This window comes from Camelina sativa, chromosome 11, assembly GCF_030686135.1.
Source record: "Camelina sativa cultivar CO46 ecotype springtype chromosome 11, ASM3068613v1".
NCBI lineage: Eukaryota > Viridiplantae > Streptophyta > Magnoliopsida > Brassicales > Brassicaceae > Camelina > Camelina sativa.
Window position 1 is genome coordinate 14,881,623 of NC_141890.1, and position 20,748 is coordinate 14,902,370.

Genomic DNA, 20,748 nt, shown 5'->3' on the forward strand with positions numbered 1-20,748 from the left:
TTGCGTGTACACAATTGACTCTTCTACCACTCAGTGCAAAAATTGAGAATCTCATGCCCTCCTCCTCTTCCACTCGGCGTGTTCTGCCGACTAGTGCAGCTGCTCCTGGTCGTGCGTTGAACACTGTTCCTCCCGGTGTAACTGCTTCTCCTCTGCTGGATGCTGGTCTATGGCCGCCTTCTCCCATGGAAGTTAGTGACAGTGAAGCCACGGCCTCAGCTGTCGGATCTGATGCCATTCTGTCACTGATTGTTGACGCCACGTTCGATGGTGCTCCTTCTGATTTTGACACCACTCCGGCACTGATTGCTGACGCCACTGTCGATTGTGCTCCTTCTGATTCTGATGCCACTCCGGCACTGATTGCTGACGCCACTGTCGATGGTGCTCCTTCTGATTTTGATGCCACTCTGGCACTGATTGCTGACGCCACTATCGATGGTCCTCCTTCTGATTTTGATGCTATTTCGGCACTGATTGCTAATGCCACTGTCGATGGTGATCCTTCTGATTCTGATGCCACTCGATCACTAATTGTTGTTACCACTGTCGATGGTGCTCCTTCTGATTCTGATGCCACTCCGGCACTGATTGCTGACGCCACTGTCGATGGTGCTCCTTCTGATTTTGATGCCACTCCGGCACTGATGGCTGACGCCACTTTTGATGGTGCTCCTTCTGATTCTGATGTCACTCCAACACTGATTGCTGATGCCTCTGTCGATTGTGCTCCTTCTGATTCTGATGCCATTCCTTCACTGATTGCTAACGCCACTGTTGATGGTGGTCCTTTTGATTCGGATGCTGATGTTGTACCCACGTTTCAGAAACGTTGTGTGTTAAAACGACGGAGAACGTTTTGGCTTGCTGCTGGTCACAATCGTGACCGTAGTTTCCATAATTTGAAAAAGCCGGGGAATCAATTTGCATCTACAAAAGCTGCCACACGATTTCGTAATCTTGACGGTCGAAATTTTGCTGATGATCTGTCGAAAGTGACTGAACTCCTTCAGAAGATGCAGGCGCGTTCTGCAAGTAAGTCAACTTCTCTTAGTTGTTGCATTTCTGTTTCTTTTGTCTTCATTCTTGTTTTTATATGAATGTGCACTCGAGCAGTTGGAGGTTATGATGACCCTGTTAATCCGATCCTGATGGTGAGGATGCTGCTGCTGAAGCACATGGTGATGGTGATGATATTGCAACTGGCTAAGGGAGTGTTCCTATTAGCAGGATCTTGTAGTTAGGGGGAGCATTGTGTTTTTAGATTCGTTTTTAGGCTTTCTAGGACCTTGAACTTGGTTCTTCCTTTTATGTCTTTGTTTGCTGTGTTATTATTCCTATACTACTAAGTTTGTACTCGAATCTAAATTTTATTTGTGTGCTCCCTTGGTGAATTCATATCTAGATGATTCTGTTTCTTGGATTAATAGTACTTTTTCTCCTGATCGATTTATATTCTTGCTTCGTAGTGGTTGGTGAATTAACTTTTGTCAGGTCAGTCATCAGGTGTGTTAGAGATAGAATTCCCAAAACCAGAGTGAATATCAAAATCCTTTGTAACAAATAATAGTACTGAAACAAAACAAGAACGTAACAAGAGTAAAACTCCCAAAGAGAACTATTTCTATTTCTTTTTGGTAAGGGAGGGGAGACTAAGCAATCGTGGTAAGAAGTGGATACTGGTTGGCAGGCTCTCTTCCAACCCTTTACGAGCGAAGATCAGACGAAGATAAGAGGACCAATGAACTCAAGGCAAATGTATGGAGTCTGAAAATAGTGCCAAAAATAAAATCCTTTCTTTGGCGTATGTTGTCAGGTGCAAGGTGCTCTAGCAGTCTCGACTCATTTAGCGTCAAGAGGGTTTCAAGTGGATATTAATTATACAATTTGTGGTCATGGTGAGGAATCTATATGTCATAAACTGTAATAATTCCAATTGTGTTGGAAGTATTAAGTTTGAGTTTGTGATAGAGAGAGTGATTGTGGTCTGGATAAGTGCTGCAATGTGGTCTTGATGAGTCTGTGATGGTTAGTATTGATTTGCACATATGTCACTTACCGTTTCTTTCAAAATTTACTAAATATTTTGGCTGTTTCTCGGTGTCTCTGGAGTATTTGTTTTATCTTGGCTAGCTTTGACTATCTCGTGTAGTGGATGCAGAATTGATTTCAACAAAACAGGCCAGTTTGTGCAGGGATTTTTTGTTTTTCTAAGGCCATTGGGTCATGGTGTTCACTAATGACCTTTTTGAGCTATTTTTGTTTCTTTTTTCAGAACAAGTAAGTCCAATAACAAGTGTTACTCATCAGTTATGTTTTAAAACACATCTCGTCGCAACTCTTTTTCTACAAACCCTAGCTGTGTTACCCTCTCCATGACCATGACTGCCTCTCCTTCTCGAAAACGATCTAACGACGACTCAACTCGAGATTTTGCCGAGGTGATTGTTTATACTCTAGGATCTGCGTGTACACAGTTGACTCTTCTACCACTCAGTGCAAAAATTGCGGATCTCATGACCTCCTCCTCTTCCACTCGGCGTGTTCTGCCAAGTAGTGCAGCTGCTCCTGGTCGTGCGTTGAACATTGTTCCTCACGGTGTGACTGCTTCTCCTCTACTGGATGCTGGTCTCTGGCCGCCTTCTCCCATGGAAGTCAGTGACAGTGAAGCCACGGCCTCAGCTGTCGGATCTGATGCCATTCCATCACTGATTGTTGACGTCACGTTCGATGGTGCTCCTTCTGATTTTGATGCCACTCCGGCACTGATTGCTGACGCCACTGTTGATGGTGCTCCTTCTGATTCTGATGCCACTCCGGCACTGATTGCTGACGTCACTGTTGATGGTGCTCCTTCTGATTTTGATGCCACTCTGGCACAGATTGCTGATGCCACTGTCGATGGTGCTCCTTCTGATTTTGATGCTACTCCGGCACTGATTGCTAACGCCACTGTCGATGGTGATCCTTCTGATTCTGATGCCACTCGATCACTAATTGCTGTTGCCACTGTCGATGGTGCTCCTTCTTATTCTGATGCCACTCCGGCACTGATTGTTGACGCCACTGTCGATGGTGCTCCTTCTGATTCTGATGCCACTCCAGCACTGATTGCTGACGCCATTGTTGATGGTGCTCCTTCTGATTCTGATGTCACTCCAACACTGATTGCTGATGCCACTATCGATGGTGCTCCTTCTGATTCTGATGCCACTCCGTCACTGATTGCTAACACCACTGTTGATGGTGGTCCTTTTGATTCGGATGCTGATGTTGTACCCACGTTTCAGAAACGTTGTGTGTTAAAACGACAGAGAACGTTTCGGCTTGCTGCTGGTCACAATCGTTATCGTAGTTTCCATAACTTGAAAAGCTGGCGAATCGATTTGCATCTACAAAAGCTGCCACACGATTTCGTAATCTTGATGGTCGAAATTTTGCTGATGATCTGTCGAAAGTGACTGAACTCCTTCAGAAGATGCAGGCGTGTTTTGCAAGTAAGTCAACTTCTCTTAGTTGTTGCATTTCTGTTTCTTTTGTCTTCATTCTTGTTTTTATATGAATGTGCACTCGAGCAGTTGGCGGTTATGATGACCCTTTTAATCCGATCCTGATGGTGAGGATGCTGCTGCTGAAGCACATGGTGATGGTGATGATATTGCAACTGGCTAAGGGAGTGTTCCTATTAGCAGGATCTTGTAGTTAGGGGGAGCATTGTGTTTTTTGATTCGTTTTTAGGCTTTCTAGGACCTTGAACTTGGTTGTTCCTTTTATGTCTTTGTTTGCTGTGTTATTATTCCTAGACTACTAAGTTTGTACTCGAATCTAAATTTTATTTTTTGTGTGCTCCCTTGGTGAATTCATATCTAGATGATTCTGTTTCTTGGATTAATAGTACTTTTTCTCCTGACCGATTTATATTCTTGCTTCGTAGTGGTTGGTGAATTAACTTTTATCAGGTCTGTCATCGGGTGTGTTAGAGATAGAATCCCCGAAACCAGAGTTAATATCAAAATCCTTTGTAACAAATAATAGTACTGAAAAAAAACAAGTATGTAACAAGAGTAAAACTCCCAAAGAGAACTATATATATATATATATATATATATATATATATATTTTGGTAAGGGAGGGGAGACTAAGCAATTGTGGTAAGAAGTGGATACTGGTTGGCACGCTCTCTTCCAACTCTTTACGAGCCAAAGATCAGACGAAGATAAGAGGACCAATGAACTCAAGGCAAATGTATGGAGTCTGAAAACAGTGCCAAAAATCAAATCCTTTCTTTGGCGTATGTTGTTAGGTGCAAGGTGCTCTAGCAGTCTCGACTCGTTTAGCGTTAAGAGGGTTGCAAGTGGATATTAGTTGTACAATTTTTGGTCATGGTGAGGAATCTATATGTCATACTCTCTTTGGATGCCCTGTTGCAAGCAAGCTTTCGCATTGGCAAATATACTGGTGCCTTTGAATGGTTTCTGAGGGACTAGTGTGCAGATGAACTAGGAATATCTTTTGAGTTTGATCCAGGATAATGTGATCCCTGAGGTGATTCGTTTGACTATTCCATGGTTATTTTGGGGTATATGGAAGTACATGAATAACTTTATCTTTTAGGGGAAACGAGGAGATATACGGGAGTTGGTGAAGTAAGCACAACTCGAGTCAGCTCAATGGAAAGAAGTACAATCTATCGTCTTAATCGACAATGCTAGCTCGCAAAAACAAAAGTTGACTTTAGAGAACAAATGGCGTCCACCAGCTGAGGGCGTGGTTAAGTGCAACATTGCAAACTCCTGGTTGAATAAAGGGTCGATGGCTAGTGGGGCGTGGATTGCTCGTGATTCTCAAGGGGAGGTACTCTTTCACGCCAGGGATGCCTTTTTCACAATCTGACTCTCCGATGGTTTCAACATTTAGAACGGTATTGTGGTTGATTCAAGCTCTACTTTTTCTCCACATATCAAGAGTAGAGATTGCTATAGACAATGCAACAGTGGTGGCAGCAACAAACAAGCCACAGGATTGGCCTAGGTTTTCTTATGTGTTGCAGGAGATTCATAATCAGCTTGCTGGTTTCAATTCGTGGGAATGTCATCAGGTAGCTGCTCCGGCGAATAAGGTGGCGAATGCTATTACAAAGAGGGTCACAAGGGATGGTAGGTTTCAGTCATATTTAGCACTTGGAGGGCTATCTTGGCTCATGATCAAGTGCAGGCTGAGAAATAAACTCATTTGTTTCTATTGTTCTTGCTTCTATCTCTGTTTGAACTATTTTTATGTTTTATCAGCCGACAAAAAAAAAATTTAGCTTTCTTAAATTTCTTCTTAGTATTTTTCACTTCTTATTTTGGTTTGTATGATATTCAGAATAATTTTCTTTAATATGTTTTATTTCAAGTCACTTGATTAATATTTTCTATTTTTTTTCCGATATACCTTTGTTTAACAATTTCACCATTTTCAATTTTGAAAACGTTAAATAACATAGATCACTCAAACTATTTCATTTATTTATATTATTTAAAATTTTAAATAATAATATTCACCAAATCCTTTTGCTTTTAATCGGTAACATGAATTTATAATTTAACACTAAAAAACATAGTTCCCAGTTTTAAATATACACACACACACACATATATATATATATATATATATATATATATATATATTATACTATAATTGAAAATAATAATATTCACCAAGAATTCATGTTACTGACTTTTAATCGATAACATAAATTTATAATTTAAAACCAAAAATTGAATAACCTCTTGATTTAAAAACCCTTTAAATTTTTGTGTTTGTTTTAAAAACTCTTATTTTCTTTATCCTAATAATTGTAACTCTTGAAAGTAATTGTTGTTCCTTTAATTATATGATAGCTTTATTTTCCCCTTTTCTAGTTTTTTTTTACAAATATTGACACTATTATTATATGTTATGATAGAAATATCTAATTTTAAAATTTATGTAATCTCTATTCATATTTTACTTTGATATTTTTTTTGTTTTACTTTTTTTTCATTTCGTTTTTGGTTTATAATTTAGTTTAAGTTATTGTAAATTATTATTTTTAATAGTAAAAAAATATTACAGAAATGAGTGAATTCATTTGATGCATTAACTTTAGATTTTATGTTCCTTTAATAATGTGAATTAATTTGTTAAAATATTTTTGTCAAAAAAAGAAAATAGTGATGAGATGGAGGAAGAAGAAGAGAGAAATGCCAACTTTATATAGATAGATTGTAGCTCCAATAAGTGACATTAATAAGATCAATTTAACTTCAAAAATAAGTTAAAATTACTCAACAGGTTAAAGATTCATGTAGGACTAAAAGAGGTAAGCAATACGGTCACACGATATATAAAAATATATCCGAAATTAAAAATATATATATATATATACTTAATATCAAACCAAATAAAGCCTCACATATTTAAAATATAAATAAATTTTTACCTTTTTTGTGATTATGCACCTAATTTAATAAATGTGAAAGGAGTTACAGACAGTTAAGCATACATGTGTGTACACACCATAACATCCATAATAGTATATTTCTCATGTTCAACTTTCTTGCATTTTTCGGGTTTTTAATAGTTTGTTCAATTATTTGGCACGTAATATTAAAATTAAGGTATTTGTGTCCTTTGTACTTATTCTTCTGCTTAACTAGATCTTTTGAATTTCTACTAAATTAATCACTTTAAAAAATATAATTTATGATAAATAGAGACTACATTATATAAGTTGTCTATGTGAATTAAATGGTAAGTAGATAGTACTTCAATTTTTTCAATCCTACTTAAAAATTCAAAATTATAACATTAGATTAAAACCTATTTATGGTTTTCTTACATATGAAATATATTTATTATGGATATTCAATAAAATTTATTGCCTGAAAATCTTATAAAATAATATGAGAATTTTAAGTGTGAAATAAGTTAGAAAAATAGGAAAGAAACAAATGTGTATTGGTCATGTTTTTTTTTTTTTTTTTTTGCAAGTGTTTCTTAACATGAACTTTTTAAACCATTATAAAAAAAAATAACTTCAATAACATTTTATTGATACTGAAACATCTAAGGCATTTTACATTTATTTTTTTAAGTAACATTACATATTTGTTTTTTGTAAATGTTAAACTTCAAAAATAAGTGAAATTACTCAATAGGTTTAAAATAATGTACAACTAAAGAGGTAAGGTAATACGATCACAAGATATGTATATATTAAAACCAAATAAAAACCTAGAAGTATTTGAAATATAAATAAATACATTAATTGGTTGACAAAAAAAACTTTAATTAAAATGTTTGCTAGTAAGCGCCTAGTTAATACTTAACTAGGTACTAATCCGCGAAAAACTACGGGCAGAACTTTTTTTGATGAAAATTTGTAATAACTTATTTTGTTATTATGTTATTTATAATGGTTTGTGATTAAAAATTTGGTTTGCTTATATTATAAATATGTATTTTAAAAATGTTTATTGAAAACCTGTCAACAAACATTTGCATTTAATGAATAAAATTGTTTAAATTTTTGTCAATTAAACGAAATCATTGTTATAGTTGTGAAGTAAGTAAAAAGATATAACTAACATGTAAAAAAAGAGCAACTAAAATATAGCTAGCGAAGGTTTTGAAAAACCTCTTTGAAAACAATATATTCATTGTTTTTTTTTCTGCGGCTTTTCTTTCGTATCTGTAATAATATTAATCCGTGGTGGAAGTTTTTTTGATACAATTTGTAGTTGTAGATATTATTCGATTAGATTTTAAAATCATAGCTGTTAATTTTTTTAAGTACGAATTAGTTTTGATTCTAATAATTTTTTTTTTAATTTTCTACAATTTATTTTATTTGATGTGTCCCCTACTTTCGTTTTTTAATTAATTATATTTATTAAGTTAATTAATTAATTAATCTTAATTAAGTTTTTCTAGTGACAATTTAATGTAATTTTTTATACATTTTAAGGTTAGTTTTATATTTGTAGTTCCCAATTAATATAGTAGGATAGTAGTTTATTCAACTATTTGGCATGTAATGCTAAAATTATGGTCTCGTCTCTTTTGTGTTTATTCTCCTGCTTGACTCAATTTTTTTAATTTCTATTAAGAGAAACAGGTTTTAAAAAATATATTTCATAATAACTATAGATAAACATTCAGTAGAATTTTTTAAAAGAATTGAATGGTAAGTTAATAGTAATTATTGGTATTATTCTAAGGCATTTTAGAATATTATTCATAGATACTATTTTTTGTGTATAATCTATGTCAAATAATCACCTCATATCATAATTTTTTTTGTAATTTTAGTTTTTTTGTATATATTTGGTAAGGTAATATGTTTATGAATCATAATTTGTGAACTCCAACGAAGGAATGTGGGGTTGCACAAAATGGCCTACCCACCAACATAGAGTCCTCACGACCCTGATTTCACTAATTTTTTACGTAAGTCCATATTTCGCATAAATATTATATTGATCAAATTTCATGATTTTTGGATTCGAATAAAGAAGAAGAAAATATCGTCTGTTAGTCTAAAAAGTGACATCAACGTCATACAGGGTTGTGTGGTTGAAGTTTACTAGCGAGTAGCGACCAAGTTGAGTATCTCAACGAGTACAGATTACCATTGCTTTCATTTGATTATGATTACTTAACAAGTTTCTTTTCAATTTGTTTAAGAAACCTTGAATGACTCTTTTAATATGAGAACAAAATAAAAAGAGTTGGTCAATCTGAATTAAAGGTAGTAAAATTATGTAGGCTCGAACTTTTGCCTTAGCCAATTGCCACCACATGGCACATGTGTTGATTTATAGTTTGCTAATTCCCCCCTAAATTAAAGCGTCCGGTTCTTATATAGTTTAACCTTATAGTTAAATAGAGTGGTTGCTACTTACATAACAATTTCATAAATAAGGTATTTGTTATAGATTTGACTTAAAAGTTTAAAACACTAGCTTAGTTTCTACAAATTGTTTTATACATTTATTGCATCTTGTTTGTATAAATTAGGGGTGGCCACAATGCAATGCAAGTACTTTAGAGGTATGGCTACTTAACTCAGTACGAATAATAAAACTTTGTATCCATATTTTGGTTTACTAAAATTGAGTATCCACAATTTTAAATACTTTCCAAAATTGATTTACTTTCGGGTTATCTACACTGTCCTATTACTTGCAAATTATTTAATTACAATTTTTTGCGAGTTAATTTGTTGGCTTAAAAAATGTGTGTAATTTGACCGTCTTATATAAGTATCAAAACTATGATAGTTGCTCAAGTCCTTATTCCTCCGATACTTATTTTTATTTTAGGACTGGGCGTATTTATGCCCAATCCTACGATAGATGTAGAATGTGTAAGATGAAAATTACATTACCAAACCTATATTCATGTGGCAACTTCTTGCAAGATAAATTATTGTTTCATATTAATTGTCAAATTTAGTCTCAAATCTGGAAAATTGTGGAACCAAAACTCTAAAAGCTAATTTAAAATTATATCCCGCTAATTAAAAGGGGAAAAAGCCGAAAAATACCCCATCTATTTTTTATTTGAACGTTTAATGTCCCGTCTTTTTTTGTTGGAAGAAAAATACTTCATATAATTATAGTTGGTCTAAAAATACATCATATTTTAATTTCTTGGTGAATTCGAATCCGCAAAACCCATGGGACGTTAACGGACGTTACAGGGTTGTTAATAGACTAAATTTTAACCTTACTATATATATACATTCACTATGAAGAATATTCTGACTTAGTTTTCGTGGTCTGGTGGTTAGACGCCATATCTCTTAACCCAAAAAATTCAGGTTCGATGCCCGGGATAACCGGTTTTGTTTTTTTATTTTCATTTTGAAGGTGGCTCTCGGTTTTCTGAAAACTGCATCGAACCGGAATTCAAACCGGGATTTCTCTGACTCCTCTCCAAACCGACAAATGAAGCCTTCTTCACTGATTTGGTTCATTTGAAATTATTTGTGACATCGTTCTCTGCAAATAGTTGGGATTGTTTGCTCCTCTATTAGGTTTCTTAAGAATAACTGAATCATCCATCACCAAAAGAACGAAATATAAATTCAAGATCCAACAGAAATCAAGCAAAAAACAAAGAGATCGAGAAAACGAATAAACAAAAGGATATGATCAGCAGGAGCAACGATAGCCATGATAGGTAATTCGACAAAGGGAGATTTGATAGGTCCTTCTCGGATCAAAGGGGGATGCGGCCAAAAAGATAAAAGAGAGAGAAGAAGAAGAATAATAAACCCTAAACGAAATCAAAACCAACCCAGATCTAATTTCATTGTGAGGCTTTCTCTCTTCAATACCCAAAACTTTAGATTCAACACTAGCAAATCTCCTCGGTGAAAAAGAAAAGAAAAGAACATTAGGGTTTTGGTTTCTGCAATACAGTTCGATACGGTTGACAGAAAACCGAGTCATCTCAAAAAAAAAAAAAAGAAAAAAAGCAAACTTCGAACTTATATTGCGTGTGGTATGAGTTATGACATTAGGCGATTTTGCCACCTGACCACGCCAATTATCACAGTACTCTTTTCGTATTGAATGTACATATATAGTTAGATTAAAATTTAACTCCATTAACAACTCTGTAATGTCCGTTAACGTCCCGTGGGTTGCGGATTCGAATTCACTAAGAAATTAAAATATGACGTATTTTTAGACCAACTATAATTATTAAAATATGAAGTATTTTTCTTCCAACCAAAAAAGAAGAAGTATTAAACGTCCAAATAAAAAATAGATGGGATATTTTTCGACATTTTCCCCCTAATTAAAATGGTACAATTTGATTATATATATTGTGGAGAGAAATCTATATTCCACTAACCTTATTTTATATAACATGAAAAAAAATCAGAAAAGAAAAATCTATAGTCATGAAATTGTGTGTTTCTTGTCATTCCTCCAATAGTAACCACCATTCACACCAATATACACAGTTGCATACTTGGATACATTATTATAGTGTGAACAAAAATAATAAAACATTATAAAACCCAAAAGTCACGTTTCCCCGAATTAAGTAAGTAGCCTCCTCCTCTTCCCCATCTCTCTCTGTCTCTCTTTCTCAAAACTCTTTCTCCAAAAATGGCAGAGCCAAGTTTCTATATTGGAGTCATAGGTAACACCTTCTTTGAACGTATTCTTATAATATCTCTACTACGTACACATCTTCACGATCTTGTATGATGATGTAACATATATGTGTGTCGGTAACCTCTTATCTAATAATTTGGTGTTTGAACGACGCAGGAAATGTAATCTCCGTTCTCGTCTTCCTCTCACCAGTGTGAGCTCACTCTCTTTCTCTCTTTTAATTTTGTAACAAGTAACAAAATTGAGTCGTATACTCTATAGTTTTTTTTTTATCATCGATCGGTCCAAAATTAATATACAAAATCATCAGGGAGACGTTTTGGAAAATAGTGAAGCGGAGATCGACGGAGGAGTACAAAAGCTTGCCATATATTTGCACGTTGCTAGGATCGTCTTTATGGACATATTACGGCATCGTTACTCCCGGAGAGTATCTTGTTTCCACCGTCAATGGATTTGGTGCTTTTGTTGAAACCATCTACGTTTCACTTTTTCTCTTTTATGCCCCTCGACATCTCAAGGTTTTTTTTTTCATTTTTTTTGTTATTATATGTGTATGATCTTTAGTGTTTCTTATATGATAGCTGGTTAAAATCTTCATTTTATTTGATGCATTTTTATTCAGATTTGGATCTGATTATCAGATTTCTTTGTCACATTTTAAATTGATTAATGTTTTTCTCCCTAAAGTCAAGTTGACTAAAATATTTGATCCACTTGTTATAAGATATATATATATATATATATATATATATATATATACACTAGGGAGTCTAGGATGACTTGTAAAGTAAAATTTTCCAATATATTTCAACATTTTACAAAGTGTTTTGGTTCGTATGATTGAGACTTTATATAATTTTATGCTCAAATTGATATGTTACTTTTGTTTCTCTTTTGACAGTTGAACACAATAATAGTGGTAGCGATGTTGAACGTATTCTTCCCAATCGTAGCGATTGTGGCAACGAGAAGTGCGTTTGAAGATGAGAAGATGCGTTCTCAATCGATAGGTTTCATATCTGCTGGTCTAAACATTATAATGTATGGTTCTCCTCTTTCTGCTATGGTAAGTTCATTCCTTAATCTTAATTTCTTCCACCTATCTGTCAATTTCATTGCGTTTAGGTACTTTTTATATCACCCACGTTTTGAAATTATGATATCATTGTTCATATCCCACTTGGTCCTTTTTGAAATTGCATAAATTAATAATTGTTTTCTTTTTCTTGTGGCCGTCCATAATCAAAAGTGACCCACCTGGTCTGAAGACTAAAATTTTGTATCAAAACATAATGATTTTAATTAATTTAGTTTTGTTTTTTAGTTAGTGGAGTTCGAATATCGTTTATAGTAGAGTTTTTATTTGTTTTTTTTTCAGAAATAAGGCATATCTAGGTTTATTTTTGTGGTAGTTGTTCATTTAGTTTAATTATAAAGGTTATTTTCGTTCACACATGCAGTCATCATCATATTATATAAACCAACAACCACCATATGGCATTTTTTAAGCACGTCTTTAAAAAAAATCACAGTCACATATCAATTAGAAAAACTTGTACGTCATTAGATTTTTCTACATATAAATTTTGAATATAAACGTCACAATTGTGTGTATTTATTTTACCCAGCTATGATAATGCACCACGACTTTTTTCGTGGGTCCATTTTATATATAAAATCTTTTATATATATATATATATATAAAATCTTAGATAAAGACAAATACGTACCATTTCGTTTTCATATTTTTTTGTGCGACAAAAATAAATAGATTTATGTTTTTTTAAGTTTATCATCTGTGATTATAATAAAACAAACTTAATAGTGTTTTTGTTAATTAAACTTACAGAAAACAGTAGTGACGACAAAGAGCGTGAAATACATGCCGTTTTGGTTGTCGTTTTTTCTCTTCTTAAACGGCGCGATTTGGGCTGTTTATGCTTCACTCCAACACGACGTCTTCTTACTCGTAAGTATCGTTCTTTTTTTTTATATCATTTATACTGTTTTGATCACATACTTATTTATGGTTTAACTCCTGCGTACGCTCTGATGCTGTCCCCAGTGTCTCATAGTCTTTGGCTTTGGACATACACAAAAGAACAAAACACGAAAACTCAACGAATCTATTTCAATCGACCCCATGTCTCTTTAATATTCCAACAAGAACTTTAAAATGTATTGTCTTTTTCATGACACCTAGTTTATAAGGAAAAAAAAAATCTCGGGAAGAAAATGTAGATTTATATGCATAATGTTTTTTTAAGAAATTTAAAAATGTGGACTCCAAGCCTCCAACATCAAACAAATGATTTTATGTGGTGATGTTTACAAACAATTAGTCTTTTTAGAAAATTAAAGTGTATGGTCTACAATATGAAACAACTACTATTTCCTGGGGTCTTTTTCCTAATGCGTCTTCTTGAGGTTTTGGATAGGTGTTTGAAATTTTGATTGATTATGCTGTTGAGAATAAAGTATTTTGTGCTTAATTTATAATATATATTTTTTTCTTTTTGTGGTTAAAAAATGAGTAGGTGCCAAATGGAGTGGGGTTTGTGTTTGGGACAATGCAACTCATACTTTATGGAATTTATAGAAATGCCAAACCGGTTGGTTTAAGCAACGGCGTTAGTGAGATTGCCCAAGATGAAGAGGAAGGTCTCACATCACGTGCTGTCCCTCTCCTCTCTTAAATCTATTTCTCTAGTTTCGTTGTGATAAAATTTACAACAAATCAGTTTACTATAATTTTTTTTTTTTTTTATATCGTGAAGAGCTTGTTAGTTTAGGTATTATAGTTATAAATATAAATCTTTCTTCCGACCAAAAAAAAAATATAAATCTTTCTATTTTTGTGTCCATTTATTGTGGTGTGCGATTTTGTGTACGTTATTTTTTGGACAAAATTAGATTAATTTAAAGATGGAGTATTACATATTCTTGGACGCTGCTGTTATATTGACCATAACTTATCCTCATATAAAAAAGTACCGGTGGATCATGAAACAAAATTAATACCACCACTCATTCTCATTGGTTCCACAATTCTCTTTTTATTTTTTTCAAATCTGGTTTGAATAACTTTTCCACTATAGTGGCACAATAATTTGGTTCGTTAGGAAGGACACAAGGTTCATCATCTTGTCAAGGCATCCAAAAAAAGTTGATCATAGCTTAAATGATGCAAAGATCTTGATATCCGATCCCTACACAGTTTAACACAATTCATTCATAATCGATTGTGGCAACCAAGTATTTCATACGTTGTTGTTACCCAATTTGGCCCAGTAATAGGGCCATATAATTATAACATCGTATTCTCAATCCTTATAGCCCGATTGCATTGTATTAGAGTACTAGCAGCCTCACCAAAACTGTGGGTGAAACCATCATAATCTACTAGTACACAACCTTTGCTGTATTTGATGTAGACAACAATATGGTAACAATATAAGTCGATAGTGAAAGTATCTTGTTTTGTTGACTACATATTATACTTTTTGAGTTTTGAACTATTTTAATATTATCTTTTATTTTTTACTTAAAACTCTCCCGTACACAACAGATACAAGACAAAAGACAACACACGGAATAAACATAATCGCCTGCAACAATCTTCCTGTGGAACCGACGAATCAAAATCCTCTTAGAAAGACTTGGCTTTGTTTTTCAAAAGCAACTCTCTAAGCTCCGCTGGATCAATCTCAGCCGCACGATTGGAGGGACTGTAGTATCCCGTGACTGGATCTGGTCCCCAAGCAGACTCTACCTCTTGATCCAAAGTTCTTTGTTCCATCTTCCCCACCATAAGTCTGGTGGAACCTCCCTTACTCAATCCTGTTACTGTCACAGTCTGAGGTGTCGCAACGTAACTCCTCCTACACTCCCAATAACAACAATACGACATTGATTATATTTTTTATTTTCAGGGTTAGATTCAGTATATATATTTTAACCAGAAAAAATTAGAGAATATAACGAAAAAGGTGATAATATCATGCATAAGTATCTTTAATAGATCTAAGTAAGTACGTGCGTGATATAGTCATACAGATAGATCAGTCTTTAGCCTACACTCAAAACCATCAATTATCAATTTTTATATTATGTAAGTCATTTGATTTGAATATCTTTAAGAACTGTACATGATTGATGATATAAGCAAATAAAAGAGTTTGTAACGTATCCTATATATATTGTAAGTTTGTAACTTAGAAAAATTAAAACGGTTCATAGAACTTCTAAGCACAATTGTACCTTAAGACAACGGAACCATAAAGACTGCGAGATGCGGCGGAGATAACATGTTTGACGGCGCCGGAGAGTGAACGAGCGGCCATTTTGTTATTTGAATATATCGAAATATTATTTTTATAAAGAAATGACGATAGAGGTTAGCGTAGCTACCACAAAAACAAAGATCGTTATATTCTTTCAAAGGCAAGTATTAAGCCTAAGAAGAAAAAAAATCTTTTTGCAGTAGCCACCGGTGCTAAGCCGCCGTCAGGTGTTCTCCGGTGATGGGTTTTTTGAGAGTCTTTGTTTAGGGTTTTGGGCGCGCTTTATATACACAACGGGAGAAAAATTTGGGCTCATGGGCCTTACTATGGGCCCACTGCTCATAATGACTGCAAAAGTAAATAAGAGATGGTTAAAAACTGTGATTATTAGTAAAGAATATAAGTGAAGAAGACGGAAAACTGTTTGTAATTTGGTGTAATTTGGTATAAAATCACATTTTCGTTGGTTTGTTTTAGACTTTTAGTCATGAAGGTGCGTTGCTCTGATTGTATTGGAGCAAATAAAGTAAGTACAAACCAATGTACGTCTTCCACTTGACGATACTTCCAAATTATAGAAAAATGAAAAGTCTATAAAAGATCTGCGAATAAACAAGTAATTTCGGTACAAAAGATCAGAAGACGTCGGTGGTGGTGCGATCTGAATACCCTTAAACGTGTCTCTTACTTACGTGCGTATCACATAACAATACACACAGGTGTCATCGTTCCAAACGAGCTCATTCATGACCAGCATCGTCTAATTTTTAGTGCTTCCATATTAATCATTTTATTATTTCATGATTTTATCTTCGTCTTAAAAGGTTCGTTTCGAATGCTCGAAGCCTCGAACGCATATACCAAATCTAAAAGATCCATATGTCAACATATCATATCTGCATACCAAAGTCCTAACAATTTCAGAGAAAAACTCAAAAAAGAGAAATTAAAGAGATTGGAAGATGGAAGTTAAACGTTTCTCGCAACATTAAAAGAAAAAGTACATGATCTATTTTTTGTTAAGAGAGTAAACTACAAATGCCTTTAAAATACATAAAAGTACATGGCCCTTTTTCTTTTCTCTCTCTCCCCGCCAAAACCTTTCACAAGTTGATCCACAAAACAGAATCATGAAGATTAGTGAGATTCCAACAAAGAGCTTTCAGATGCTAATACAAGTTATTAGAAGCGCCTAATCTCCTTTGGTGGTTTGAAGTTGATCGGATGTGTTTCTGGAGTTGCATTCTCATCTTCTTTCCACATCTTTATTGTTTTATCGGCCTCACATGTTATCAGTCTCGTACCTGTTTGATCGTAACACGCTGCATATATACCCGCTTCACTCTCCAGTGAACCTGCCATATAAGATGTACCCAACCACATTTAATTAAGACCCTTTTACTACTTACATAAATCCTAATCCTACGTCTTGAAAACTTTCTTGGTTTCCTTAGAGCTCTCAATCATATTACACTTCTGAAATTTGGGTCTTCACCAAGACTCAAACTTGACTACGTTAAATGAACATACTAAGACTTCTACATCTTACCATTACCAGTAGATAAAGAGAAAAGGAACATGAAACAGGATATGTGAATATACGTACCGGGCTGTACAATAGTTTCTGACTGTTGGAAACTGTGACCACTCTTCCAGTCCCAGAACCATATACTTCCATTATCACCTTAATTCACACACAGAATCAATTTTAGTTGAAAATGATAATGAAAGCAAACAATCACATAAAGAAAGAGATTCAGAAATATAATTATTAACCTCCTGTGACCATTACACCATCCTCGTTCACAGCCATTGCGTTAATTATGGTTTTCTGCTGTGAACTGTTTCATGGAGAAAGACAACATTGTTCAAATACGTCAACAAATATATTATATCTCATATTTCAAAAGCTTTAGAGATGCCAAAGAATGGGTATATATCTATCCAGCAGAGACTTACAGCATGTTGTGGCAAAACTCTCCCTTTGGGAGGCTAAATTTCTTGGTGTTGTCAGCTGATGCAGAAGCAAATGCATTCCTACAAACAAAGAGAGAACATTAGGAAAAGTAGGTTGAGTGTCTTAAAGACTCGGCTGTTGGAAAGACATGGTGGATGCCATGCAACTATACATACTCTTTAGGATGGAGAGTCATTGCTCGGACAGACTTCTTATGATGTGTTAGCGTTGCCATTGTTCTGCCTGCATATTATATAATCCAGCATTATTCAAATGAAACCATATACTTGCACCAATGTTTATACAATGAGAAGGGGAATGTTTATACAATGAGAAGGGGGATTAAGAAGTATGGCTTTTAAGTCCAAGCAGATGGTTAGAATGATAAGACATACCATATCGAAGGTCCCAAAATTTAATGGTGGTGTCATGGGATCCAGTGACAACTTGTGGATCCTGCATCATCACAGATCAAGTGAGTTCCAGTTACCATGATAAGAAGATTCCCAAAAGAAATCCAAATCAACAACAAGAAGTCCATGTGAAAAGATACGTACAGTTGGCCGAGTGAAAACAGAACAAACAGTGTTCTCATGTCCTGAGAGTGCAAAAATTTGCATCTTGGTACGAATATCCCAGACCTGCAAATAAGCAAACATGGAAAAGTTCAGTAAGCTCAAGCATCAAAAGAGCAGCAAAATATATACTAACAAACAAAGGATTTAGTATTTTTAGATATTTTCTAACCCTGCAGACAGAGTCTCGCCCTCCAGTTAGTAACACGTCCAAAGTTGGGTGGAGAGCTAAGCAATAGACACCACTCAAGTGACCATGATAAGAACGGATAACCTATCAAAGTAATCCACGAGCATTAGATAATAGATATGAGAAGTTCAGATAAGGAAAAGAATAGAGTTGTAACCTTATTTTGCTCAAGGTCCCAGCATTTGACTTGTTTGTCATCACCAGCAGAGAACATATAGGTATGTCGATTGCTTACAGCAAGACCTGTAACAAAATTCAAAAAATAAAAGAAGCCTAAACTTGTACTTGTTCTCGAGTGATAATCATTGAGATGTTTAACGAGATAAACTGCAAGAAATTTAAGAGATTATAAGAAAGAAACTGGAAGAAATTTAAGAGGCTAACCTCGTACTTGCTCGATATGCCCAGTAAGTGTTAGCTTCAGAACTCCAGTTGCTACATCCCATATCTAGTGAATATAACACAAGCAAGCAATTCAGAAAGTGTACTTCATTCAGGATTGCATCTACAAGCGCTAAAGTTGTGGAAGTTAACCCACAGGATGGAAGTTTTGAATCAAGAATAACAGATTCGGAACAATTCATATGAAGAAGAAATACTCTCTATTACCTTGATGGTACGATCAGCTGAACCAGTACAAAACCATTCATTACTCGGGTCAAATGCGACAGATCTGACCCAACCCAGGTGCCCCTGAATGACCTGCGAAAACAATAATTAACCACAAGTCAAGAAACTTCTTAAATGAACAGAAAGAGCCTTCTGGGGACAAGCGAAAGGCCAAAATCATTGTGATGCATCAACAGTACGGTGCCACATATATTACCCTGTAATTTTTCCATGGTGCATGCCACTCTGGGCGGGGCCATCTACTTGGTATCCTCTCCATTAATGCAGCAGTTGAAAGATTCCTTTAACATGCAGAAAGACGCACACCAGAAAAAAGGAACCAGAATTAGAAAGGTACAAGCTTAGAGAGTTTCAGGTTCGGGGAAGTCTAATTTGCATGGATGTTAATGAATTTCAATACAGATGAAGAAGAAAAGCAAGGATAAGAACGAGACAAAAAAACCTTTGATATGAGGATCCAGTGGCAGGTATAATGGTGGTGCTTTTGCCTGAGGGACCAATATTGTTCCTTCAATTTGAGAACCAAAATATATCTAATGAGCATCCTCGTGATATAAGTAGAACATCAATTAGCATATCAGATCAACAAAACCAACGGCTAAAGGAAATACTTACAAGCCTTTAGGCTGTAAAGTTGGACCAACAACAAGGGCATTCTCTGTCACACCCTTTTGCACACTCTTGGACCCTTCTGGACCTGCAAACAATTCATAGAGCAGATACAATAAGAACGCAATGCTTGAACGAAATTCAAATAGAAAACAGGAAACTAGTTTTTATCTTTCACCAACATAAGCAAACACATGTGATGTGATATGAAAAAACACCTGGGAGGGCAAGGGCGTTGGAGGGTCCAGTCTGCTCATTGCTGCGGTCAGGTTGACGTGGAGGTTGACTCACAGGCTCTACACCTCCATATGCAACTTTCATCTGTACATGAAAAATTTCCAAAACCAATCTTATACACAATTCACACCTCAAGAACACAGTTTAACCAGTGAATAACAGAGAGTTAAAAGCAAACCAACCATCTTAACCAGTTTTGATAACTGTAGTCTTAAATGTTAAGAAAGGCTAACTACAATACTGAAACATAAGAAAACCTAATAAACCTGAAGTTCGAAGCTAAATTATAGAGACTCAAATAAACGAATTACACAGAAGCGACGTTTACCTTATGGCTAAGACGAATCTTCTTGCTGCAAAATTTAGAAGAAGAAAAAACGAAGAACTCTTTGTTAAGTTTTCAAGGGAAAAAAAAACGAAAATTGGAATTGAAAAAATTGGGGATCGAAGAAGACTAACGCTTCGAGGTCAGGAGGAGGGAATTGGCCATGGACAGGAGCGAAAAGATCAAGTGCTCGTTTGACGGATTTGTGACTGAGCTTTTTCAGTGACTGTGTTTCGATAGGTTCGATCTCCGTCGTCGGAGCTGGCATCGTTCTTTTTTTTTTTAGGGTTTACAGAGAAAGAGAGAGAGAAGACGAAAGTGAAGTTTGCAAAATTGGGGGTTTTAATTATTGATGAGTTATTTATTTACACATTAATTTCACTGCGCCGACCGAGAAAATTAACTTATTTTACTGGATATATAAATCAAAATTATGGATATGAATGGTGACTGCGGTCCGTATGTAAATTAGACCGTTTTGTTTTTAGTGTGAATTCGATCCAACCTATTTATATGTAAATAGTATGCAGTTGGTCCGTATCGATTTTGTCTCTGTTTTTTTACTGTACTACTGTGAACTACAATTTATAAATAGTAAATATAAATCAATCTAATCTGCAGACAATTTGTCTGCTGCAACCATTCACACTATATATAACTAACAAAAATTAAAACTACAGAATGTATAATATATTCTTCATACTCATATTCATTAGTCTTCATAATTTTCTTTGGACGTTTTTCAGAAGAAAAAAAAAAGTAATCGAAAGTCTTCAA

At 34.8% G+C, this 20,748-nt stretch overlaps 3 protein-coding genes across 4 annotated transcripts; 1 reads left to right on the forward strand and 2 right to left on the reverse strand.

Annotated features, from left to right (window-relative positions):
* Window positions 1–10,890: 10,890 nt before the first annotated feature.
* Window positions 10,891–14,107, forward strand: SWEET17 (Nodulin MtN3 family protein). 2 transcript variants are annotated; one of them, XM_010441930.3, is made up of 6 exons: window positions 10,891–11,187; window positions 11,319–11,355; window positions 11,473–11,683; window positions 12,067–12,231; window positions 13,015–13,134; window positions 13,703–14,107. In XM_010441930.3, exons 1-6 carry the CDS (start codon window positions 11,154–11,156, stop codon window positions 13,859–13,861), a joined length of 726 nt encoding a protein of 241 aa, XP_010440232.1. In that variant the 5' UTR covers window positions 10,891–11,153; the 3' UTR covers window positions 13,862–14,107. The 2 variants fall into 2 exon arrangements, with proteins under 2 accessions (XP_010440232.1, XP_010440233.1); XM_010441931.3 differs by lacking the exon at window positions 13,703–14,107 and adding an exon at window positions 13,231–13,449.
* A 574-nt stretch (window positions 14,108–14,681) lies between these two features.
* Window positions 14,682–15,657, reverse strand: LOC104723552 (late embryogenis abundant protein 41-like). Its single transcript, XM_010441933.2, has 2 exons — window positions 15,426–15,657; window positions 14,682–15,046 (listed from the first exon to the last, which is right to left on the reverse strand). Exons 1-2 carry the CDS (start codon window positions 15,506–15,508, stop codon window positions 14,815–14,817), a joined length of 315 nt encoding a protein of 104 aa, XP_010440235.1. The 5' UTR covers window positions 15,509–15,657; the 3' UTR covers window positions 14,682–14,814.
* Window positions 15,658–16,411: 754 nt separating this feature from the next.
* PRL1 (pleiotropic regulatory locus 1) lies at window positions 16,412–20,363 on the reverse strand. The gene is made up of 17 exons (XM_010441934.3): window positions 20,106–20,363; window positions 19,975–19,999; window positions 19,628–19,730; window positions 19,416–19,497; window positions 19,243–19,308; window positions 18,997–19,081; window positions 18,780–18,872; window positions 18,555–18,618; window positions 18,328–18,413; window positions 18,153–18,254; window positions 17,963–18,046; window positions 17,801–17,861; window positions 17,582–17,648; window positions 17,408–17,485; window positions 17,225–17,289; window positions 17,055–17,132; window positions 16,412–16,803 (listed from the first exon to the last, which is right to left on the reverse strand). Exons 1-17 carry the CDS (start codon window positions 20,237–20,239, stop codon window positions 16,631–16,633), a joined length of 1,446 nt encoding a protein of 481 aa, XP_010440236.1. The 5' UTR covers window positions 20,240–20,363; the 3' UTR covers window positions 16,412–16,630.
* Window positions 20,364–20,748: the final 385 nt, after the last annotated feature.

Bases quoted from the DNA above. Each gene is read 5' to 3' on its own strand.
- SWEET17 (XM_010441930.3), top strand. From the start codon at position 11,154: ATGGCAGAGCCAAGTTTCTATATTGGAGTCATAG. The intron at 11,188-11,318 runs GTAACACCTTCT...TGAACGACGCAG, and splicing joins TTTCTATATTGGAGTCATAG to GAAATGTAATCTCCGTTCTC. The intron at 12,232-13,014 runs GTAAGTTCATTC...TTAAACTTACAG, and splicing joins GTTCTCCTCTTTCTGCTATG to AAAACAGTAGTGACGACAAA.
- LOC104723552 (XM_010441933.2), bottom strand. From the start codon at position 15,508: ATGGCCGCTCGTTCACTCTCCGGCGCCGTCAAACATGTTATCTCCGCC. The intron at 15,047-15,425 runs GTACAATTGTGC...TTGGGAGTGTAG, and splicing joins TATGGTTCCGTTGTCTTAAG to GAGGAGTTACGTTGCGACAC.
- PRL1 (XM_010441934.3), bottom strand. From the start codon at position 20,239: ATGCCAGCTCCGACGACGGAGATCGAACCTATCGAAACACAGTCACTG. The intron at 20,000-20,105 runs GTTAGTCTTCTT...TAAATTTTGCAG, and splicing joins CCTCCTCCTGACCTCGAAGC to CAAGAAGATTCGTCTTAGCC. The intron at 18,255-18,327 runs GTTACAACTCTA...TTACTTTGATAG, and splicing joins GGGACCTTGAGCAAAATAAG to GTTATCCGTTCTTATCATGG.